Here is a 23,624-nt window from a genome sequence, read left to right on the forward strand (position 1 = left end):
TTAAGAACAACTGGCCTGGCGAGTTCTCAGAAATTCAACCCAGTTTCTAGAATATCTCCAAATCATTAGAGTGCAGAGATGTATTTTCACCTTCATGTGGTCACTTGCTTTCCTCTTTGAGAGGAAACAAAACTAAAGGCACAGAAATACTTCTTTATTTTTAGAAGCTGTAGCCCAAACACCAGGAAGAAATTTACGCCAACAGATAGCCTTCCCATCTCAGCCTCCTGACCTAAACTCTTCTTTTCACAGCTTGACTCCGTGTTTCTCTTCACACTGGGTTCTTCAGAAGAAAAATAATGTTCTTGTTTTTCCAACCCTCAAAGTTGAGACAAATAATAAGGTTTTATTAATATTCTGACTCATTCTTTAGAAGTACTGGGAAAGTACTATTCATGTTAATCACCTGTTACTAGGATTAATACTATGAATATTCCTTAGCATCAAAATCATAATACCAGGTTTTTAAACCTCACACCTTTTAAGGGAAAGTGGACACGCTTACCCAAGCAGAAGACCTACCACCACCACCACTCACACACCCACCCACCTCTTCCCACTGCAGATCAAACCTTCAGGGATGCCACCCACTTCCAATGTCTGGTTCTTTATCTCTCAGTTCCCCAGAAAGCCAAGCAAGACAGGGGTTGGTGGAAAAGAGAAGCCAAGGGAGGCAGGAGGTGGAAAGGGGCAAAAACTAAGGAAGGAGAAAAAAGTGCTACTGCAGCTGGGAACAGCCACTCCCCACCAAAGTAAAATCGCATTCGCCTAATAAGCTGGAGGCCAAACGTTAACAATCTCATCCTACGCTTAACTAGCATATTCAAAGGCCAGTAAACTACTGCTCATTTTTAAGGGTCTAGAAAGGTCATCAACAATTTCTTTTACAGCTTTAGCAGCTTTATCCAAGGATGAAGAACCAAGCACGCTAGCCTTAACCCTGATAATTCACATTCCAAACACTCAGATTACTACTTTCTAGAACATGTCACGTACTCTCTCACCTTCGTGACCTTGGTCATGCCATCATCTACCAGGAACACCACTGCCAACTACCTTTCATCCTTCCAGGCCCAGCTCAAATAGCACCTCCTCTGTGAAGCCATTTCCAATCCCACCAGCCAGAATTAACCGCTTCCTTTCCTGTGCGTGAGCGTTCTGTTCCTACCTCTAGTTGCCACCAGATCAGAGCTGGTTATTCACACATGTACTCTGCTGTTAAATCACGAACCTGAAGGCACCTTATTCACATCATCTCCCCAGAACCTCATCACCCAAAAGGGCTCAATTAACTGACTTGCGTGTCAGAATACAATTCACAGCAGAGTTAAGTAATACGTATGTTAAGAGTAAATATGACGCACCCAAAAAGCCGAACGTTACCTCTTTGGAGGTCGGAACACTGCTGTGATTTTTTTCCATTATCAGCCATCTGAGAGCATTTGGAATAGAGGGGGTTTTCCACGTTGGCCAAGGATTAACAAACCTCCCATCCTTTCCTTTCTTTGACTTAGTTACATCTTCTTCTAGTCTGTAATCCAGTTTAAAACTTTTCCTGGAAAACCTAGAAGAATCACTTCCTCCAGAATTCCGTGAATTTTGGCGTTTTCTTACTGCTTCTTTAGGATACTGACTACTTGTCATCAGGGACTGGTTGCTTTCATTTTCATCCATGTCCTTTGGTGACGAGCTAAAAAAAAAGAGGGGGAAGGAACAACTTGAGCTTCATATAAAGACATAAAAACTTATTATAGAGTATTACTTCTTAACCAACAAAATTTTCCTCAAACCTATAAAAATGTCTCTATTAGCTCAAATTTTCTTCCTGCAAAATACAATTTTAGAATCTAGCATTACTGCTCTCTAAACAGAAAAGATGTCTGCTTTACTTATTACTGCCAAATCTTTCAGATATTCCTTATCTGCTGTAATCCAAGACAATCTACTCTACCATCCAGCACTTAAACATATGAAAAATTTCCATTTCAATGACATTCTGTAGAATAAATTAAAGCTCCTTCATGAATCTGTAATATTTTCATACCTGCATTTTAAAAATATTATTGTTAATAACACATAGTAAGAAGGACTGCCTTAGTTCCTCGAGGATACTTCAATAATTCAAGTGGCTTACATATAACCCCATGAGGGCTAGTCATTTTTACTTGGAAGACAATCTGTTAACAATGTCCCTCCAATCTCCCAAAGTTCAGTGCGTCCAAATCTCAGGAAAGGATACACATTAGCTGAGAGACAGTTCAGCAGTGTATTTAAGTGGTTAACTATACAAATCTGAATTAACTCAGGTGCAGAGCTGCAAGTCAGTGCAGCAGGTACCCCAGCTCTGTGACCTTAGGCAAGTTTCTTATTCTCTCTGTGCCTTGATTTCCTCAACTACAAAATGCAGACAGTAATACTACCTGCCTCCAAAAGGTCATTGAGAGGATTATAAAAAGCTAGTATGTGGAATCTGAAAAACTCATACAAGTAAACTTATTTACAGAATAGAAAGAGACTCAGACATAGAAAACAAACTTATGATTACCAAAGGGGAAAGGGGAGCATAAATTAGGAGTTTGTGATTAACAGCTACACACCACCATGTATAAAACAGATAAACAGCAAGGAATTACATTCAGCATCTAGTAACAACCTATAATGGTGGGAATGCAGTTTGGTGCAGCCACTATGGAAAACAGTGTGGCGATTCCTCAAAAGACTAGGAATAGACTTACCATATGACCCAGGAATCCCACTCCTGGGCTTGTACCCAGAAGGAAATCTACTTCAGGATGACACCTGCACCCCAATGTTCATAGCAGCACTATTTACAATAGCCAAAACATGGAAACAACCTAAATGTCCATCAACAGGTGACTGGATAAAGAAGATGTGGTATATTTATACAATGGAATACTACTCAGCCATAAAAACCGACAACATAATGCCATTTGCAGCAACATGGATGCTCCTAGAGAATGTCATTCTAAGTGAAGTAAGCCAGAAAAAGAAAGAAAAATACCATATGAGATTGCTCATATGTGGAATCTAAAAAACAAAAACAAACAAACAAACAAAAACAAAGCATAAATACAGGACAGAAATAGACTCATGGACAGAGAATACAGACTTGTGGTTACCCGGGGGGGGGGGGCGGGGTAGAGGGTGGGAAGGGATAGACTGGGATTTCAAAATTGTAAAACAGATAAACAAGATTACACTGTATAGCACAGGGAAATATACACAAAATGTTATGATAAATCACAGAGAAAAAAATGTGACAATGAGTGTGTATATGTCCATGTATGACTGAAAAATTGTACTGAACACTGGAATTTGACACAACACTGTAAAATGATTATGAATCAATAAAAATGTAAAAAAAAAAAAAAGAAAAAGCATATATGTATAACTGAATCACTATGCTGCACACCAGAAACTAACACATTGTAAATCAACTACACTTTAAAACTTTTAAAGCTAACACAAGTAAGACACTTAGAAGCACATATGTAACACACAGAGAATATAACACACGTATGTAGACTGACACATATGCACATCAACATGTGCATCAACAGAGTCACTTCCTGCTCCCACCTATACCTCCCCTAGACTCAAGGCTCAGAAACCCTTGCTTTTGAGCTGTATGGGAGTCCAGACACACAAAGTGAGAAGCACAAGTAAGAATATTCATTACCTGCCATAAATTTCATCTCTTTCCTATAATGTGAAACAAACATTTGCTTTATTTAGATTAAATACTATGCATACAAATACACTTTATATTTCCAAGAAAAAATAAGCACAGAAAGTCAAGCATTAGTGTTTGGCTACAGAGGTGTTTAAATAGAAATATTACCCAGGAGAGAAAGGGAAAGAAACCAGGATGAACACGTACACACGACCAAACCCCATTCCCACCCCAAACTGTCTGGAGTAAACAGCCCGTGGTCTGGAGATGAACTGGTGGTGAGAAAGCACAGCTGACAGCCGGATCAGGGGCCGCGGCTCAGCCGTGGCTGTCTGTGGGAGAGCCTAACAGCCGAGACAGAATGACCAGCTTTAAATCTTGGGCAAATGACTTTACCTTTCTAGTCCTCAATTTTCTCCTATGTAAAAATAGCTCCTTGTCTCAAGCAGGGTTTCCAAGGATTAAATGACATAAGGTACATTAAGTGCTTGCCACTCACCAAATGCTAGCTCTTTTTCCCCTCATGCTGTTAACATCTAAATTCTTTAAATTCTATTAAAGAGGGAGGATATAGCTCAGTGATGGAGCACATGCTTAGCATTGCACAGGTCCTGGGTTCAATCCCCAGTACCTCCACTAAAAATAAGTAAGTAAAACCTAACCACATTACCCCCCTCAATTTTTTTAAAATAAATGTTGGGGGGGAGGGTATAGCTCAAGTGGTATAGCTTATGCTTAGCATGCATGAGATCCTGGGTTCAATCTCCGGCACCTCCTCCAAAAATAAATAGATCTAATTACCACCCCACAAATATTAAAAAATAAAAATAAAAAAATTAAAATCAACGGATCTGGGTGAGTTGTTTTAGTTCCTCTCATAGATTTACTTTACCTCGGTTATAATTAAGTTCAGGCCTTTACAAAGGGCAGAGATAAAGACCATCCATTTAAACCCTGCTTCATTTAACAGATGAAAATACACAAGTTTATAAGGTCTAAGTCACTTCCCAACAAGATAATACATCTAACTGATGGCAGAGCTGACCTCACGCCACCCCTATTGACAGTAACAGCCTGTGAGGTGTGTGCATGTTACACACAGACGTATACATTCACAGACACGTAAAGACACATATATAATAATTCTAGCAAATACATAAGTTACTGGTGCATAGTGATAAACACCGAAGAGATAAGGGAGAAAAATAAAAAAGACACTTTGATTCAAAAATCACACAAAAAAGTCGAAACAGCATTTTTAGACATCTAGTCCTCTGTGATACCTGGGACGTAAGCAGCAAGGAAGGTGTGTGAGAGCTAAGGAGGGAAAGGTGTACAGGGTGGGGCAGATGAAATGGCTGAGACTGGACTGTGGGCCTGGACCGAGATGTTATTAAGGAGATCTGGCTGCCCTCAGGCAATGGGGAAACACTGAAGATGCTTAAAAAGGGCCTATCTGGGGAGTTCCGGTTGTTCAAGCACAAGACGGCCTTCCTTGCTTAGCCCTGCAATAAACCTTTCCAGGCTCAAAAAAAAGGGCATATTTGGGGAAGATAACTCTGGTAGTAGGATAAAAACAAAGAGCGGCTAAAAACTGGGGCCATGGACATAAATGAGTGAGTAGGAACAGAAGAAACCCAGAACATCCACTAACAGCAAGGCCCCTTGCTCCGTGTCTCACACACCACATTTAAATTAATGCTCCCAGCAAAATTTCTAAGTAGGTATTACACCCTCATTTTTTCACTGAAGAACTAAGAGGCAGATGGTAGGCCCAGTCAAAAGATGACAAAGCAGCTGACAGTGAGAAAGGAAAGAAGAGAATAAATCCAAGAGACAATAAAGAAGCTGAATCACTAAGACTTGAGAGTCTCTGGATAATCACAAACCCTGGACACTTTGTGGGGGGGGTGGAGGTAAAAAGTGGGAGGGGTCAGAAATGGCCACACCCCTAACCCAGTAAAGAAATTAGGGGAAAGTGAGGACATAACTGGAATATGGAGAAGGTGGATTTCTGGCCCAGCTGTTACGGAAACGACAGGCTAGAAACAAGCACCACTCGGAGGGTTGGAGTACTCAGATGTATTACGCCAGCGGGCTCAGAGGGGCTTCTGCTCCGAAGCTCTGAGCACCTCCAAGACATGCGCATGAGGTTTTATAGGGTAAAGCAACAAGCTTGGGGTATTCGGCCAATAGGCATGGAACAGCTTTAGCAGCATTATCATCATAAAAGTGGAGGCGGGGAGGCAGTAAACCAACATTCCAAAGCCAGATATGTATCTTTGAGAACCCAGCTGGCTAGCAAAAAAACATGAACAGCAAACCAACACTAATTAACCTAGATTTACAAGTTAGTCTAGCAGAACTCAGAACAGTATTCCAATACTCAGATTTGTGAGTTATCTTGTTAGCCCAGCTCAGCCTCTCCTTCACATTCCTAGACTTGTGAGTTACTTGTTAGACCAGCCCGGCTTTTCCTTCACACAGCGAGTCTGAGGCGAGGCCTGAGACCACAGGGAGCACGGACCCCCAGAGGAAATGGATGACTGTGGGATCCAGGCTACTGGTGGGGGGGGGTGGGGGGTGACGAAAGTGAGAAAACAGATTTCTGGGGGCCTAGAGAGTAAAAGGGGAGTGAAAAATGGGTTCTGTGATTTTCTTTCTGGACAATAAACTCTCAAAGTTGCCTACTTAAAACACCCCCATTTTCTTACCTCCTGCACATTCAAGCTTTCACCACCACCCCCTTCCCCATCAATCCACGGAAGCAGGTCTCTACCAAAAGCTGTCCTCTCTTAACACACCCCCACCCCCAACACACACAACACCCAGACTTCAGGAGTGAGCATTTTAAAGGCAAATCTGATTTAAAAAAAAAGAAACAAACAAACAAAAAGGGAAAACCTGCAGAGGATTCCCCTCTGCTCTCAGAATGAGGGCAAAGGTCAGGAAGATGGTCCAGGTGGGTGTGTGTTTCTAGCACCGCCCACCCTCTCCTTGGATCCAAACACATGGCCTTCACTTGTTTCTTTAAATGCATCATGTCCCACCTCAGGGCCACCTACTGCCTTTACAGGGCCTCTAAACATGAATTCTTAAATATCCCCAAGGATATTTTAAAATCCTGGACGTGATATTCACAGGATTATGTACGAGCACGAGAGTTGTTCAAGCAACACAAAATGCTGGCACTACGAGATACCATTTCACTCCATGCACTGTAAGTGTGACATGATGGTAAGGAACAGAAGAACATAAAAATCTAACTGACAAGAACAATCTCAAATAAACAACCTACCTACCACATAAAATAATTAGAAAAAGAAGAACAAACAAAACCTAAAGTCAGCAGAAGGGAAAAAAAATAAAGATCAAGGAGAAAATAAGTAAAACAGAGATTAAAAAAATACGAAAAAAAAACCCAATTAAACCAAGAGCTTTTTTTTTTGAAGGAGTAAACAAAACTGACAAACTTCTGGCCAGGCTTACCAAGAAGAAAAGAGAGAGGACACAAATAAAATATGAAAATGGAGAGATTACAATCAACACCACAGAAATTCAAAAAATCGTAACAGAAATACCAGGAACAACAATTTGGCAATAAATTGGACAACTCAGAAGAAATAGACAAGTTTCTAGAAACATACAGTCCACCAAAACTGAATCAAGAAAAAATAGATCATTTAAACATACCAATCACAGAAGTGAAATAGAATCACCAGTAAAAAACGTCCCTGCAAACAAAAGTCCAGGACCAGATGGCTTCACTGGGGGATTCTATCAAATATACTGAGAAAAACTCATACCAATCCTTCTCAAACTCTTCCAAAAGACTGAAGAGGAGGGAATACTCCCAAACTCATTCTATGAAACCACCAACACCCTGATACCAAAGCTAAAGACACTACCAAAAAGGAAAATTACAGGCCAATATCACTGAGGAACACAGATGCAAAAATCCTCAACAAAATATTAGCAAACAGAATCCAACAACACATAAAAAAAGACCATAAACACCACGATCAAGTTGGAGTCATCTTAGGGACATGAGGATGTTTCAACATATGCAAATCAATCAATACGATACACATCAACAAAAGAAAGGACAGAAATCACATGATCATCTCAATAGATGCGGGAAAAGCATTTGATAAAATTCAACACCCATTTATGATATAAACTTACCAGTAAGAGCGGGTATAGAGGGAACATACCTTAACATAATAAAAGCTATTTATGACAAACCCACAGCCATCACAGTACTCAAGGGTGAAAAACTGAAAGCCTCCCCACTAAAATCTGGAGTAAGACAAGGATGCCCACTCTCACCACTTCTATTCAACATAGTAGTGGAAGTCTCAGCCACAGCAATCAAGGGAGAAAAAGGAATAAAAGGGATCCAAGTTGGAAAAGGAGAGGTAAAACTGTCACTACATGCAGATGATATGATACCATATATAGAAAGCCCTAAAAGCTCCACACAAAAACTTCTAGAGCTGATGAAAGAATTCCATAAGGTAGCAAGATAAAAGATGAAGATCCAAAAATCAGGCATTTCAAGATAAATGTAGCACGGGAGGCGCGGGCCGGCAGCTCTCCAGGGGGCCACAGCGCGGCAGAACCAGGCAGTACCCACTGCTCGCGAGGACACCACTGCTGCAGCCCGCGCACCCGGACCGATTCTACACCTAGGACACCGTCGCGGCTCGCCACGCCCATCCCCGTGCCCACACTGCCGTCCCCTAACTCCTTCACCAGCCTCGTGTCCTCCTACCGACACCCGGTGTACGAGCCCACCACGATCCACCGTCTTCTAGCACCACTCTGCCGCCGTGCTGGCCGCAGCTGGCCGCAGCCTATGGTACTTCGTGGGCCCTGGGTACCCCTTTCCGCGGTCAGTGAACGACTACACACATGCCCGGCTCCACCACGACCCTCTGGGCAAACCCCTGCTCTGGAGTCCTTTCCTGCAGAGGCCACTGCATAAAAGGAAAGGCGGCCAGGTGAGGTTCTCCAACGACCAGATCATAGAGCTGGAGAAGTCTGAGATCCAGCGAGGAAGCCTCTCCCTGCCCGAGAGGAAGCGTCTGCCCAAGATGCTGCAGCCTAGCGAGAGGTAGGTCAAAACCTGGTTTCAGAATTGACGCACTAAATGGAAAAGACTAAAACAGGCGAACCTTCAAAACAAAAAAGAACTGTAAAGTCTGGACAATTCCTGTGACCTCAGGCAAGCCTTCCCAGCGAACAGAATAAAAGTGCTTTGGATAGCTCTCAAGGTTCACCCTCCCCTGCCTCCCAGGAGGAACCTGAATCAGAGATCTCACAGGATTCTACTCAGGAAGTGCACATTGAGGGCGATAAAGGCTATTTTAATGTTGGATGATGACGATTGACATTCGCATGTTCAGAAAACTGGACTTGTGAATAACAATTACCATAGAAAACCTCCACAGATGAACTAGAAAACTGTATGAGAAAGGGAATTCATTCTGTAGTATTCTGGAAGGCTAAAATATTTGATGCACTGGCCAAGTAACGAATTCACACTAAACCTTAATTTTGACTTAAATACTCTATGTACTGATTTTAGGTTGTATGATAAAGGGAATCTTCACTGATTAAATTCACACTTAAAAAAATTGAACTGGTTTTTTCTATTTATAATTAGTAATTTTGAACTTTTTTGTTAAATTAAGTGATAACTTTTATTAAGATTTTAACAGGACCTTCTTGAATGACTTTTCTATAATCTGTATCTACATCCCACTTAATGGAAAAGCAAAGGGTCACCCCAAATCCAGAGGTATGACTTGAAAATGGGGCACACAATTCAGGCAGCCTTGGAATATTTTAAAAGAAACATTTTTCACTTTCTTTGGTAAACATACTTTACTTTCATATTACATTCTTACACTGCTATCTTAAATCCAAAACCATCTTAGAGCTCTTGTCCCGGGAACATTAGGTGTTCTTTTTGTCAGAGAGGAATAGTTCATAATCATAAATGCTTGTTTTGTACTATCACTTAGTACCTGGTTTGACCAAGGTAGTACCAAGGTTTGACCAGTCCAGTTTAAGCAGAGAAACTTACTCATCAGTGACTAAAATTAATCACAGATGAAGTAGAAGTAGCAGGTTAGTTAAATGTAAGGAGACCTTAGATATGCATTTTATGTTAAATAGTGTTTATAATGTACATATATAATTGTTTACTGTAAAAAAAAATAGCCCAAATGGTTTGTTATTTTAAATGAATAACTTGTCTATAAAATAAATCCGTCAGTGGGACGACTGATCTCAAAAAAAAAAAATCACTTTCATTTCTTTACACTAACAATGAATTAGCAGAAAAAGAAAGTAAAGAAACAATACCTTTTAAAATCGCATTCAAAACAGTAAAATACTTAGGAATAAATCTGACCAAGGAGGTGAAAGACTTATACATGGAGAACTACAAAACACTGATTAACGGAATTAAAGATAACTTAAAGATATGGAAAGATATCCCATGTTCTTGGATTGGAAGAATCAATTATCATTAAAAATGGTCATACTGCCCAAGGCAATCCACAGATTTAATGTGATCCCTATCAAATTACCCAGGACATTTTTTTTCCCCCACAGAAAAAGAACTATCCTAAAATGTATATGGAATCATAAAAGACCCAGAATTGCCAAAGCAATATTGAAGAAAAAGAACAAAGCTAGAGGAATAAACCTCCCAGACTTCAGACAATACTACAGAGTTACAGTCATCAAAGAGTGTGGTATTAGCATAAAAAACAGATATACAGGTCTGTGGAACAGAACAGACAGCCCAGAAATAAACCCACAGACGTATGGTCAACTAATCTTTGACAAAAGAGGCAAAAACAAGACAGTCTCTTCAGCAAATAGTTTTGGAAAAACTAGATAGCAGCATGTAAATCAATGAAGTTAGAACACTCCCACAATACATACACAAAAATAAACTCAGAACTTAAATATAAGACAAGATATGATAAATCTCCTACAAGAGAATGTGGGTAAAACATTCTCTGACATAAATCTCAGCAATGTTCTCCTAGGGCAGTCTACCCAGGCAATAGAAATAAAAGCAAAAATAAACAAATGGGACCTAATTAAATTTACAAGCTTTAGCACAGCAAAGGAAACCATAAGCAAAACAACAAACTATGGAATGAGAGAAAATATCTGCAAATGATGTGACTGACAGAATATATGAATAGCTCACACAACCTAACAAAAATACAAACAACCCAATCCAAAAATGGGCAGAATAAACAAACAAGCAATGCTCCAGTGAAGACATACAAATGGCCAATAGCCACATGAAAAAAAAAAAAAAGCTCAATATCACTATTTATCAGAGAAATGCAAATCAAAACTACAGTGAAGTATCAACTCACACCAGTCAGAATGGCCATCATTCAGAAGTCCACAAACAATAAATGCTGGAGAGGGTATAAAGAAAAGGGAATTCTCCTACACTGCTGGTGGGAATGTAGTTTGGTGCAGCCATCATGGAACACACTATGGAGAGTCTTCAAAACAGTAAAAATTGGCTTACCATATGATCCAGCAATCCCACTCCTGGATGTATATCCAGAGGGAATCCTAATTCTAAAAGATGCATGCACCCCAATGTTCACAGCAGCACTGTATATAATAGCCAAAACACAGAAAACAACCTAAACGCCCACTGACAGATGACTGGATAAAGAAGCTGTGGTATATTTATACAATGGACTACTACTCAGCCATAAAAAAGAATAAAATAATGCCATTTGCAGCAACACGGATGGACCTAGGGATCATCATTCTAAGTGAAGTAAGCCAGAAAGAGAAAGAAAAATATCATATGGTATCACTCAGATGTGGAATCTAAAAAAAAAAAAAAAAAGACACTATAAACTATTCTACAAAACAAAAAGAGACTCATACACATAGTAAACAAAGTTTTGGTTACCGGGGAAAGGGAGTTGGAAGTGATAAATTGGGAGAATGAGATTTACAAATGTTTGCCACTACACATAAAAACAGATTTAAAAAAAAGTTTCTTCTATACAGCAAAGGGAACTATGTTCAATATCTTGTAATAACATTTAATGAAAAGGAATATGAAAAGGAATATATGTATGTATATGCATGACTGGGACATTGTGCTGTACACCAGAAACTGACACACTGTAACTGACTGTACTTCATTTCAAAAAATAAGCTAACACCTATCCTTCTGAAACTATTCCAAAAAACTGCATAGGAAGGAACACTTTCAAAGTCATTCTATGAGAACTTCATCACCCTGATACTAAAACCAGACAAAGATATCACAAAAAAAAAAAATTCAAAGCCAGTATCACTTATGAATATGGATGCAAAAATCCTCAACAAAATACCAGTAAATCAACTCCAAGAATGCATTAAAAGGATCACACATACATGATCAAGTGGGATTTATTCCAGGGGTGCAGGGATTTTTCAATATCTGCAAATCAATCAACATGATACACCACATTAACAAATTAAAGAATAAAAGCTATATGATAATCTTAATAGATGCAGAAAAAGCTTTTGATAAAATTCAACATCCATTTATGATCAAAATTCTCCAGAAAGTGGGCAGAGACAACAAAAACAAATGGAAAGATATACTGTGTTCTTAGATTGGAAGAATCAGTATGGTAAAAAGGGCCATACTGCCCAGGGCAATTTATAGATTTAATGCAGTTCTTATCAAATTACCAATGACCTTCTTCACAGAGCTGGAACAAAAAATGTTAAAATTTGTATGGAAACACAAAAGACTCCAAATAGCCAAAACAATCTTGAAAATGAAGAACAGAGCTGGGGGAATCATGCTCCCTGGCTTCAGTCTATGCTACAAAGCTAGAGTAATCAAAACAGTATGTTACTGGCACAAAAGCAGACACATAGATCAATGGAACAGGAAAGTCCAGAAATAAACCCACGCACTTACAGTCAATCTACAACAAAGGAGGCAAGAATATACAATGGAGAAAAGACAGTCTCTTCAATAAGTGGGAAAACTGGACAGGTACCTGTATAAGACTGAAATTAGAACATTCTCTAACCCCATATACAAAAATAAAGTAAATGGATTAAAGACCTAAATGTAACACCAGATACTATAAAACTCCTAGAGGAAAACAGGCAGAACACTCTCAGACATAAACCACAGCAATGTATTTTTTGAACCAGCTCCTGGAGTAATGGAAATAAAAGCAAAAATAAACAAAAAGGATCCATTTAAACTTAAAAGCTTTTGCACAGCTAATGATACCATCAACAAAACAAAAAGACAACCTACAGAATGGGAGAAAAATATCTGCAAGTGATGTGACTGACAAGGGCTTAATTTCCAAAATACACAAACAGCTCAAACACCTTAATATCAAAAAAACAAGCAACCCAATCCAAAAATGGGCAAAAGACCTAAACAAGCAATGCTTCAATGAAGACGTACAAATGGCCAACAGGCACATGGAAAAAAAAAAAAGCTCAATATCACTACTTATCAGAGAAATGCAAATCAAAACTACAGTGAAGTATCAACTCACACCAGTCAGAATGGCCATCATTCAAAAGTCCACAAACAATAATTGCTGGAGAGGGTATAGAGAAAAGGGAACTCTCCTATACTGCAGGTGGGAAGGTAGTTTGGTGCAGCCTATGGAAAACAATATGGAGATTCCTCAAAAAATTAAAAATAGACCTACCGTATGATCCAGCAATCCCACTCTTGTGTATACATCCAGAGGGAATTCTAATTCTAAAAGATGCATGCACCCCAATGTTCATAGCAGCACTATATATAATAGCCAAAACATAGAAAACAACCTAAACGTCCATTGACAGATGACTGGATAAAGAAGCTGTGGTATATTTATACAATGGACTACTACTCAGCCATAAAAAAGAATAAAATAATGCCATTTGCAGCAACATGGATGGACCAAAGTATCGTCATTCTAAGTGAAGCCAGAAAGAGAAGGAAAAACACCATAAGATATCACTTATATGTGGAATCTACTAAAAAAAAAAAAAAGGCAAACCAACTTATTTATAAAATAGAAACAGACTCACAGACATAGAAAACAAATCTACAGTTACCAGGGGGGAAAGGGGATGGGAAGGGATAAATTGGGAACTCTAGATTTAAAGATATTAACTAATATACATAAAATAGACAAACAAGTTGATACTGTATAGCAGTGAACTACATTCAATATCCTATAGTAACCTACAGTGAAAAATATGAAAATGAATATGTATGTTTCCATATGACTCAAGTATTGTGCTGTATACCAGAAACTGACACATTGTAAACTGACTATACTTCAATTAAAAAAAAAAAAAAAGACACAAGCACCTCAATGTTCATAGCAGCACTATCTACAATAGCCAAGACATGGAAACAGCCCAAATGTCCACTGACAGATGACTGGATAAAGAGCATGCGGTGTGTATACATACATACAAACACACACACACAAACACACACACACACACACACACACAAAATGGACTACTACTCAACCATAAAAAAGAACAAAATAATACCATTTGCAGCAACATCAATGGATCTGGAGATTGTCATTCTAAGTTAAATAAGCCAGAAAGAGAAAGGAGAAAGAAGAATACCATATGGTATCACTTTTTGAAGAATCTTAAAAAAAAAAAAAAAAAAGCAAACAAACTTATTTGCAGAACAGAAACAGACTCTCAGACACAGAGAACAAACGTGTAGTTACCAGGGGGGTGGGGGGTAGGAGGGGATAAACTGGGAGTTTGAGATTTGCAGATACTAACTGATATATATAGAATAGATAAACAAGTTCATGCTGTATAGCACAGGAAACCATATTCGATATCTTGTAGTAATTTATGGTGAAAAAATACAAAAACGAATATATGTATGTTCATGTACAACTGAAACACTGCTGTACACCAGAAATCGACCCAAAAATTGTAAACTGCCTATATACTTCAGTAAATACATATAATATATATATATAATATATAAAAATAAAAATATATATACATAAAAAGAAGAAATCTAACCGTGATCATCTATACTCATTCTTTTGGAGGAAAAGTACTGAAGTCTGTCAGTGAATGTGCAAAACTACCAGCTCTGAAGCTCTGTCAACAGGTGCTCCAGGGACAAGGGAGCCTCAGCACGTTGAGATGCCTGGAGCCTCCCTGAGCACTGGGTCACCAGAAGGCTCAAGTGGGTCCCCTGGTCACTCTGCAGTGGGCACAGCCAACATATCACAGAGGCGTCCTTAAACCTCAAAGATAACGTGATAGGAAAACTAGAACTAAAGGAAGCTGGGTTCGAGGTATGGTCCTTCTATTAACTAGCTTTCAGCTTTGCAAACTCAGATAAACCCCTTAACATCTAGGCTGGCCTTTTCTTATTTAAATGTAGAAAATTTCCCAGTTCTTTCTTGCTATATACCTGTCTTCCAAGTTAACGTTAAGTGAAAATTCTGTCGTGATTTCAGACCAACGTTAAGTGAAAGGTGATGGGCGTACTCATGGGTGCATGTAAGTTGCAGACAACCAGTGTTTCAAAAGGGAGTTTATTTGTTAAAGATCTTCATGTTATTCTGATTTTCATCCAATTTAAGACACTATGAATTTATAACAGTTATGCACCACTAAGAAAGTTAAAATACAATCAATTATAATTATGTCATGTATTCATTATATGACACAACCTGATAGCAGCAGTGTTAAAATCTGAATGTCTGTCCTGAAATTGATGAAATGCACCACTTTGTACTGTGCTCCGAGGTGCTGAATATTAAGTTTCTATTTGCTTTGCTTTCCTTTAGTTTTTTTTAGCAAAACTGATTAAGTCAATAAACTTAAAAATGAAATTCATGGATAAAAAACAAATCAGCACTTTCCTTTGTGGAGGTATGTTATGTACAGACCTCCCACAGAACATTCTCCCTTCCATTATCCAGTGTACTTCCCATGCTTGGACCAATCTGCCCTCCCTCCAGTCTTCTAAATGCCACTGGGGGTGAACATCAGTCTCGAGGGAAACCTGTACTGCATGCAAAGAGTCCGGACAGTTTAGTTTTAACCAGCAGAGCCCTGTGCAGACATTTCAATGAGCTGAAGTAGTTTCATTAGCTGTTATCTAGCACTGTATTAAAAGAACCCTTTTCTTCACTAAAGAGAGCAAATACGAAATTGCGAATTTAGTGTTATTTTCGATGTGCGAAAATACAGTTCTGAATATTTTCCAGATTTAATGCTAGCATCTTTGTTGGTACGTAATGAGTAGTCATTCAAGTAGTATTTATTAAGCGTCAAATCTAGGAATAATGATTTTCAATATCATGATTCACGAGTATGTTGAAATACCAAACATACACTGTACTAGTGTAATTTTTTCCTCATTTTTTTTAAATAATAAAGCAATGCATTCAATTCTAGGCAGGTGGCAAATCTTAAATGTTAAAGAAAGAAAGGATGAAACATTCAGTTTTGAAATAACGCATTCTTGCTTTTTGAAAGCATTTTATCTGTGTGTGCAGTTACTGAAGTAAAATATTTGTACTTGGCAGAGTTGTCTTTACCAAATGTCAGAACTCAGACCTCTCTTTGGTTAGAGACATGGGGATTAAAGTCTTCCTGCTATCAAGTTGGCAAGTAATGTTCAAAGAAATGTAGTGAAAGTAGTTGATAATTACTAGATGGAATTTATGTTAACTTTTTTGTAACAAATTGGTCTTGAAAAATAACATTTATATTTTATATTTATCGGTTGTCATAGGGCCCTGTTACCTTTAAATTTGGTTCTGGATTCTAGCTTGTTTAAATCGAGCTGTTGTATACAAACTCAGCTCTTGTTCACAGAGGAAAGCAGGGTCAGCATATTAACATACTTAATTATCGACGCTAATGTTACAACTTTTAGTATAAACAGTGTCCAAAATATTAGTTAGAATTAATAAATTCATACATATAGAATATCTATTTAGGTCTATGTATCTATACTACAAACCTCTACACCTCACTAAGCAATTTATCTTCACAACAGTGGAAAGTACATTAGTTGGGAGTCAGGAAGACAGGAATCCAGTGCTATCAGAGGTGTGAGCTTTGGGAGAGTAACTGAACCTCTCTAAACTGGGGCTTACTCATCTGCTAAATAAAAATAACTCCTGTCTTCTTGAAAAACTGTAACAAGGAGCAGTGACATCACGGGTTAGTATTTCTAAGTGCTGTAAAAATGCAAACCATTACTATTAATGTTATCTATGTTCAGGAGGAGAGTGATTATCATAAATAGAAACTTTTGATCCAATGGAGTTATTTTTTCAGGTGAAAGATAACATCCTAGAATTCCAGATTTAAAAACTCAAGATTCTTGAAATTTTTCCTTCCTTAAAAATTTTATGTAAAAAAAACAAAAGCACTTTTGTAGAAAGTCTAAGCATCCTTATCCTTTTTATAAATCATTGAAGATACTGTGACTTAGAAGTCAGTTGCATTTCTGTAAACAATGAACTAGCAGCAAAAGAAAGTAAAGAAAGAATCCCTTTTAAATTTGTATCAAAAACAATAAAATTCTTAGGAATAAATCTGACAAAGAAGGAGAAGGAGTTATACATGGAGAACCAAAAAACAATGATTAAGGAAATTAAAGATGACTTAAAGAACTGGAAAGACATCCCATGCTATTGGATTGGAAGCTTAAATATGGTTAAAATGGTCATAATGCCAAGGCAATCTACAGATTTAATGTGATCCCTATCAAATTACCCAGGACATTTTTCACAGAACTAGAACAATCCTAAAATTTATATGGAATTACAAAAGACCCAGAATTGCCAAAGTAATATTGAAGAAAAAGAATGAAGCTGGAGGAATAACCCTCCCAGACTTCAGACAATTCCTCTGAGCTACAGTAATCAAAACAGCGTGATACTATCATAAAAACAGACATTTGGATCAGTGGAACAGAACAGAGAGCCCAGAAATAAACCCACAGATCTATGGTCAATTAATCTTCGACAAATGAGGCAAGAATACACAGTGGAGAAAAGACAGTCTCTTCAGCAAGCAGTGGTGGGAAAACTGGACAGCAGCATGTAAATCAATGAAGTTAGAACACTCCCTGACTCCATACACAAAAATAAACTCAAAATGGCTTAAAGACTTAAATATAAGACATGATAAGTCTTCTAAAAGAGAACATAGGCAAAACATTCTCTGACATACATCTTAGCAATGTTCTCCTAGGGCAGTCTACCCAGGCAATAGAAACAAGAGCAAAAATAAACAAATGGGACCTAATTAAACTTAAAAGCTTTTGCACAGCAAAGGAAACCATAAGCAAAATGACAACCTATGGAATGGGACAAAATATCTGTAAATGATGCGACTGACAAAGGCTTAATTTTCAGAATATATAAACAGCTCAAACAACTTAATGACAACAAAAAAATCCAATCCAAAAATGGACAGAAGATCTAAACAAGCAATTCTCCAATGAAGACATACAAATGGCCAATAGGCACATGAAAAAATGCTCAATATTGCTAATTATCAGAGAAATGCAGATCAAAATTACAATGAGGTATCATCTCACACCAGTCAGAATGGCCATCATTCAAAAGTCCATGAAAGATAAAAAGCTGGAGACAGTGTGGAGAAAGAGAACCCTCCTACACTGCTAATGGGAATGTAGTTTGGTGCAGCCGTTGTGGAAAACTATATGGAGATTCCTCAAAACACTAAAAACAGACTTATCATATGATCCAGCAACCCCACTTCTGGGTATGCATCCAGAGGGAACTCTTAACTCGAAAAGATACACGCAGCCCAATGTTCATAGCAGCACTGTACACAACAGCCAATACATGGATGCAACCTAAATGTCCATCGACAGATGACTGGGTAAAGAAGTTGTGGTGTATTTATACAATGGAACACTACTCAGCCACAAAAAAGAATAAAATGCCATTTGCAGCAACATGGATGGACCTAGAGATCATCATTCTAAGTGAAGTAAGTCAGAAAGAGAAATACCATATGATATCACTCATATATGGAATCTATTTCTTTTTGGGGGGGAGTAATTAGGTTTATGTATTTATTTATTTTTCTTTAATGGAGGTACTGAGGTTTGAACCCAGGACCTCATGCATGCTAAGCGTGCACTCTACCACTTGAGCTATACCCTCCCCCTATATGGAATCTAAAAAAAAAGAAAGGAAAAAAAAAAGATATCATCTACAAAACAAACTTGCAGACATACTAACAACCTTATGGTTACCAGGGGTGGGAAGGGATAAATTTGGGAGTTTGAGATTTACAAATGTAGCCACTATATATAAAAATAGATTTAAAAAGTTTCTTCTGTATAGCACAGGGAACTACATTCAATATCTTGTAATAACTTTTAACGAAAAAATATGAAAACGAATATATGTATATATATGCATGACTAGGACATTGTGCTATACACCAGAAACTGACACATTGTAACTGACTGCACTTCAATTAAAAAAAAAAAAAGACAGATGTTTAAAAAAAAAAAAAAGAATTCCATCCAAAAGAAGAAAAAAAGACTTTACATTTGTCTTATAAAGTGCTCATCTCATTACAGACAGAAAAATTACTTTGATGAATGAGGAAGTTAATTTGTATACTGGGGCCCCCCAAACCGGAGGCCACCCCAGTGGCCCAAACCACACCACAGATCTAGACCCAAGTCCGCCTGTGTTACAGGAAACATATGTCAAGGAATCCTAACATATCCATCACAATCCTCCCACTCAGCTTAGCTAGCTTATCTTCCCCTAGAAAACAGGATCTGCTGGCCTTATAAGGAAATGCCCGCCCTCCTAGCCAGTCACACCCTGTTTCCACATTGCCTCTTCCAGCGAGCTCTTCTACAGAACTCGCTCCTGCCCAAAATCCTCAGGGAAGAGCCCTCCACTCCTTGTGAGGCTCTGCATTCCCCCAACCTATGGACTAAGACTCTTCCCTTGAATAAAGGACAGCAAATTCGTTACTAAAATGTGTTATTTTTGTCACTTGACACAAATAATTCACAAAGAAATGTTAACTTACTGACAGCATGTAAGACTCAGAATTGACAATTTTTGAGAGGAATGAACACAATCAGACTCCACGGGATACAAATTAGAGAACATGTTTTCTTTTCAAAAAGTAGTCAAGAACAACACATGCTCTTGATCATGGAATGCCAAAGGCTTTGAAAATTCTGGCTATTTGACAAAATTCAACCTACTGAACCAAAAGTCATTTCACAGGCTATTTACAGATTTTAAGTTGCCAAAATACATGAACACTGAAGGAGCTTCCTCTATAAGAGTTCCTCCTATAGGTTAATAAGAAAGCAAAGCTTTGATAAGACTGAGAAACAAAAAACAAGATAAAGAGCCAACTTAAGACCAAAGTCCATTTAAAAATGCCATTTACAGTATCATAACTGGAATTCTTGGGATGATCAAATTACAATGGCATGTTATGGCAAACTGTGAAAACATGTATAAAATAATGTTTATTGAAATGATATTAGCAAGAGAAAAGGGAACATGCAAGGGAACTCCCATAAGGTTACTAGCTGATTTTTCAGCAGAAACTCTACAGACCAAAAGGGAATGGCAAGATATATTTAAAGTGATGAAAGCGAAAAACCCACAACCAAGAATACTCTATCCAGCAAGGCTCTCATTGAGATTTGATGGAGAAATCAAAAGCTTCACAGATAAACAAAAGCTAAAAGAATTCAGCACCACCAAACCAGCTTTATAACAAATGTTAAAGGAACTTCTCTAGTCTTCAAACCAAAAGAAAAGAACAAAAAGAAGAAGGAAAAAAAAAGACCTACAAAAGATTGTTTTGGCAGTTTGGGGTCTTTTATGGTTCCATATAAATTTTGGAATTGTTTGTTCTAGTTCTGTGAAAATTGTTGAGTACTTTGACAGGGGCTGCATTGGATCTGTGGGGTGCTTTGGGTAGTACAGCCATGTTGATAATGTTGATTCTTCCAATCCAAGAGCACAAGGTATCTTTCCATTTCTTTGTATCATCTTCAATTTCCTTCATCAATGTTTTACAGTTTTCAGAGTATAGGTAATCTCCTTGGTTAAGTTTATTTCTAGGTATTTTGTTCTTTTTGATGCAATGGAAATGTTTATGTCAGTTATAAAATTCTGGTTTTTGAAGTGGAAAAAAAAAGTGAATGAAGGGCTGCAATTGGCAAAGTAGCCTTCTTTCTTATGGGTAGTTGTATTCCATTACATATATATGCTGCATCTTCTTTATTCATCTACTGATGTACACCTACGATGCTTCCATATCTTGGCAATTATAAATAATGTTGCTGTTAATAGGGTGTATGTGTCTTTTTGAATTAATTCTTATTTTGTGGTTGGCTTTATTCCTTTGATAACTAAGTTAAAAAAGCTAAAGCTCTAAACATTCTTAGAAACAATGAACAGTACATATATGTAAATTTAAAAATATGTGCAGTATATTGTGTATATGTATTTACATGCAATACATTCTATATGTGCAGTCAAATTGTAACAACTCTACCTAATAAAACTGAAAAATGAAAAAAAAAAGAAATGATATCATTATTGCTTCCTTAATATCTTAAAAATAGTACCCAACAAAAAGTACAGATTCATTTCTAGTGTAGTCAGTAACATCTAAAAATACAGGATTATTTCACTGAAAAGGTTGGGGAGGATGGGGAGTAAAGACTAAACTGACGCTAGTGAAACATCAAAATGTATTGTACATATGTTAGAGGATCTTAAATGTTCATTTTCTATTTCTTAATCCAAGGTTACAACAGAAATATACTTTCAAACTATGGCCTGACTCTGTCTCCTAATCTGTCTCATAATCAACTATGCAAAAAGAAAAGCTTATTTCAACCATAACCCATAAAAAAAGCAATGGAGAAATGTGTCTTCACAGCTCCTAGACAGTCAGAAAGGGTAACAAGGGGAAAGGTGCACTCTTTTAAAAACTTCAGACTTCAGTTCTGATTGCAACTTTTGCTCTGCTAAATTCTGCAACCTTTAAAAAGTCATTTAATTTATTATCAAGACTCACTTTATTCATCTGTAAAATGAGAAGACTGGGCCATACTTGCAAAAGGAGTCAAGGACTGTCCACCCCTAAAATTCTAACAATCTTTGGCTGCACTAGAGCCAGCTTAGACCACTGAAGAGCTACCCTCTCTAAAGTGGCCGAGCACCTTGGGCTACCAGGTTCCATGCCCTCAGCCCCACGTGGAAGCTCTCAGGGAAAGCAGTTCAGATCCGACTACTTTTCCTAGGCTGAGGTAGGAGGGAAGAAGCAAAGTATTTTTCACCTGAGAACTGCAGAGTCAGCCACAGGGAGAATGTAGTTTCACTGTGATCAGGCAGCCTAGGAGTTCCTCAGAGCATGAAATCGTTCAGGAGAGATTTCAGGACAAGTCTGGTACAAACAGCTCTTAGACTTTCAACCTTAAATAAGAATTCAGATTTGTAAGGGCTTAAAACATTTTTAAAGTCATATTTAACAAACCCTGTTTGAATGTCTGCTATATCTAAGTTCTAGCTCTCCAGGCGCAGCAGGCAATGCAAGCCCCTCACCCCCAAGGATACAAAACCCTTTACAGGGGGTAAAAAAATCCCACAGGCAATCATACAAATGTTGGCATGATCTCATGTTTTTAGAAGTATCAGCTCTGAATAATGAAAATCATAGTCTTTAGAATAAGGCACTTTCAAAACAACTGCCCCAAATCTTGACGTGGTGAGAAACACCCTTCCTTACATGCTGCGTGGTTGGCACTGCAAGAGAGTCCTGTGATCCCAGGGGTCAGAGATGCTGAAAAGGCTCATAAGCTTCTGAATGCAGCCAAGGGCCCTGCCATGGACAGAGGGTAATGGAAAGCAAGAAAGTCACTAGAGAGGTACGGGAACACCTGATTCAGGACGAATGAACACGGCAGAAAGGCAGGTGTTACACTGCCCTGGAGGTCAGCCTTGCCGAGCCTTTGTGATTTACAGGTAAATGACCAACCAACAGTGGGGGTTTTACAAAGAAGCAGGCCCAGATCAGACCCTGTTCAGCCCATGTCCTGACAGTGTAACAGTGGTGTTAGAGTGAAGACTCTGAGACACCCCCGAAAGGTCAACTAAGACAATCTTGAGGTTCAGAGGAACTTTTGAGATCCCTGAGTTCAATTCAGCATGTTGTTTAAGATCAGGATGTGGTAAATTATAAAAGTACTATCAAAAAAAGGATATAATTAAAACATATTTGAATCAGTTATCAGGAAAGACCACATTACCAGGAAAAGGAGCACAGGGGATTTAAAACATTTTAGAATAAATACTTCCCAACTTGGCACCCTTGTCATCCTTTCTAACCCTTAGTTTCCTTGTCTGGTGCCCACTCATTAGGTTACTGGACAAAATGGACATAATCCTTAGCCCAGCGTCTGGCACATAGGAAGCCCTCGATAAATAAGCCCCTGTTTCACTATGTCCTGAACATCGTTTACTAAAGGTTAGTGGAATACTATTCCATCCTGAAATGTCTGCACTAGTAAGACAGGGCAATACATGAATAAACGGAAAGCGAATAAACTCTGGACTGCGTTTCTGTTCTTGTATTTGAGTAAGAGAAGCCCTCGTCTTCCTGAAATTCACACAACTCTTAGAACAAATATGAAACCACGATTATCCACAGGTTCCTGCAAACCCACAGCTCCTAGTGGCCCCGCCAACTCTTCCAGATACACCGGGAGGCTCTAATAAACCTTGATACTGTCCTGGTTCTGAAAATAATAATCCTCTCCACCCCCGCCCCCTTCATCTCCGTTTGTTGCCCGCCAGGGAGC

At 38.3% G+C, this 23,624-nt stretch overlaps 1 protein-coding gene and 1 pseudogene across 7 annotated transcripts in view; one reads left to right on the plus strand and one right to left on the minus strand.

The window, feature by feature from the left end:
- NAPEPLD (N-acyl phosphatidylethanolamine phospholipase D) overlaps positions 1-23,624 on the minus strand; it is a 91,365-nt gene that overhangs the window by 20,471 nt on the left and 47,270 nt on the right. For 5 of the 7 annotated variants that reach the window (XM_072965184.1, XM_015234461.3, XM_072965180.1 and 2 more), the window contains one exon: positions 1,384-1,690. In XM_072965184.1, the coding sequence (XP_072821285.1) occupies positions 1,384-1,674 (291 nt within the window). In that variant the 5' untranslated portion in view covers positions 1,675-1,690. Of the gene's footprint in view, positions 1-1,383; positions 1,691-4,586; positions 4,616-22,103; positions 22,240-22,552; positions 22,587-23,624 lie in introns of those variants that run through there. The other 2 variants (XM_072965181.1, XM_072965183.1) reach the window with 2 other exon arrangements.
- Positions 6,842-9,111, plus strand: LOC107035149 (hematopoietically-expressed homeobox protein HHEX pseudogene; annotated as a pseudogene).

The sequence above is a fragment of the Vicugna pacos genome, chromosome 7, assembly GCF_048564905.1.
Source record: "Vicugna pacos chromosome 7, VicPac4, whole genome shotgun sequence".
Classification (NCBI taxonomy): Eukaryota; Metazoa; Chordata; class Mammalia; order Artiodactyla; family Camelidae; genus Vicugna; species Vicugna pacos.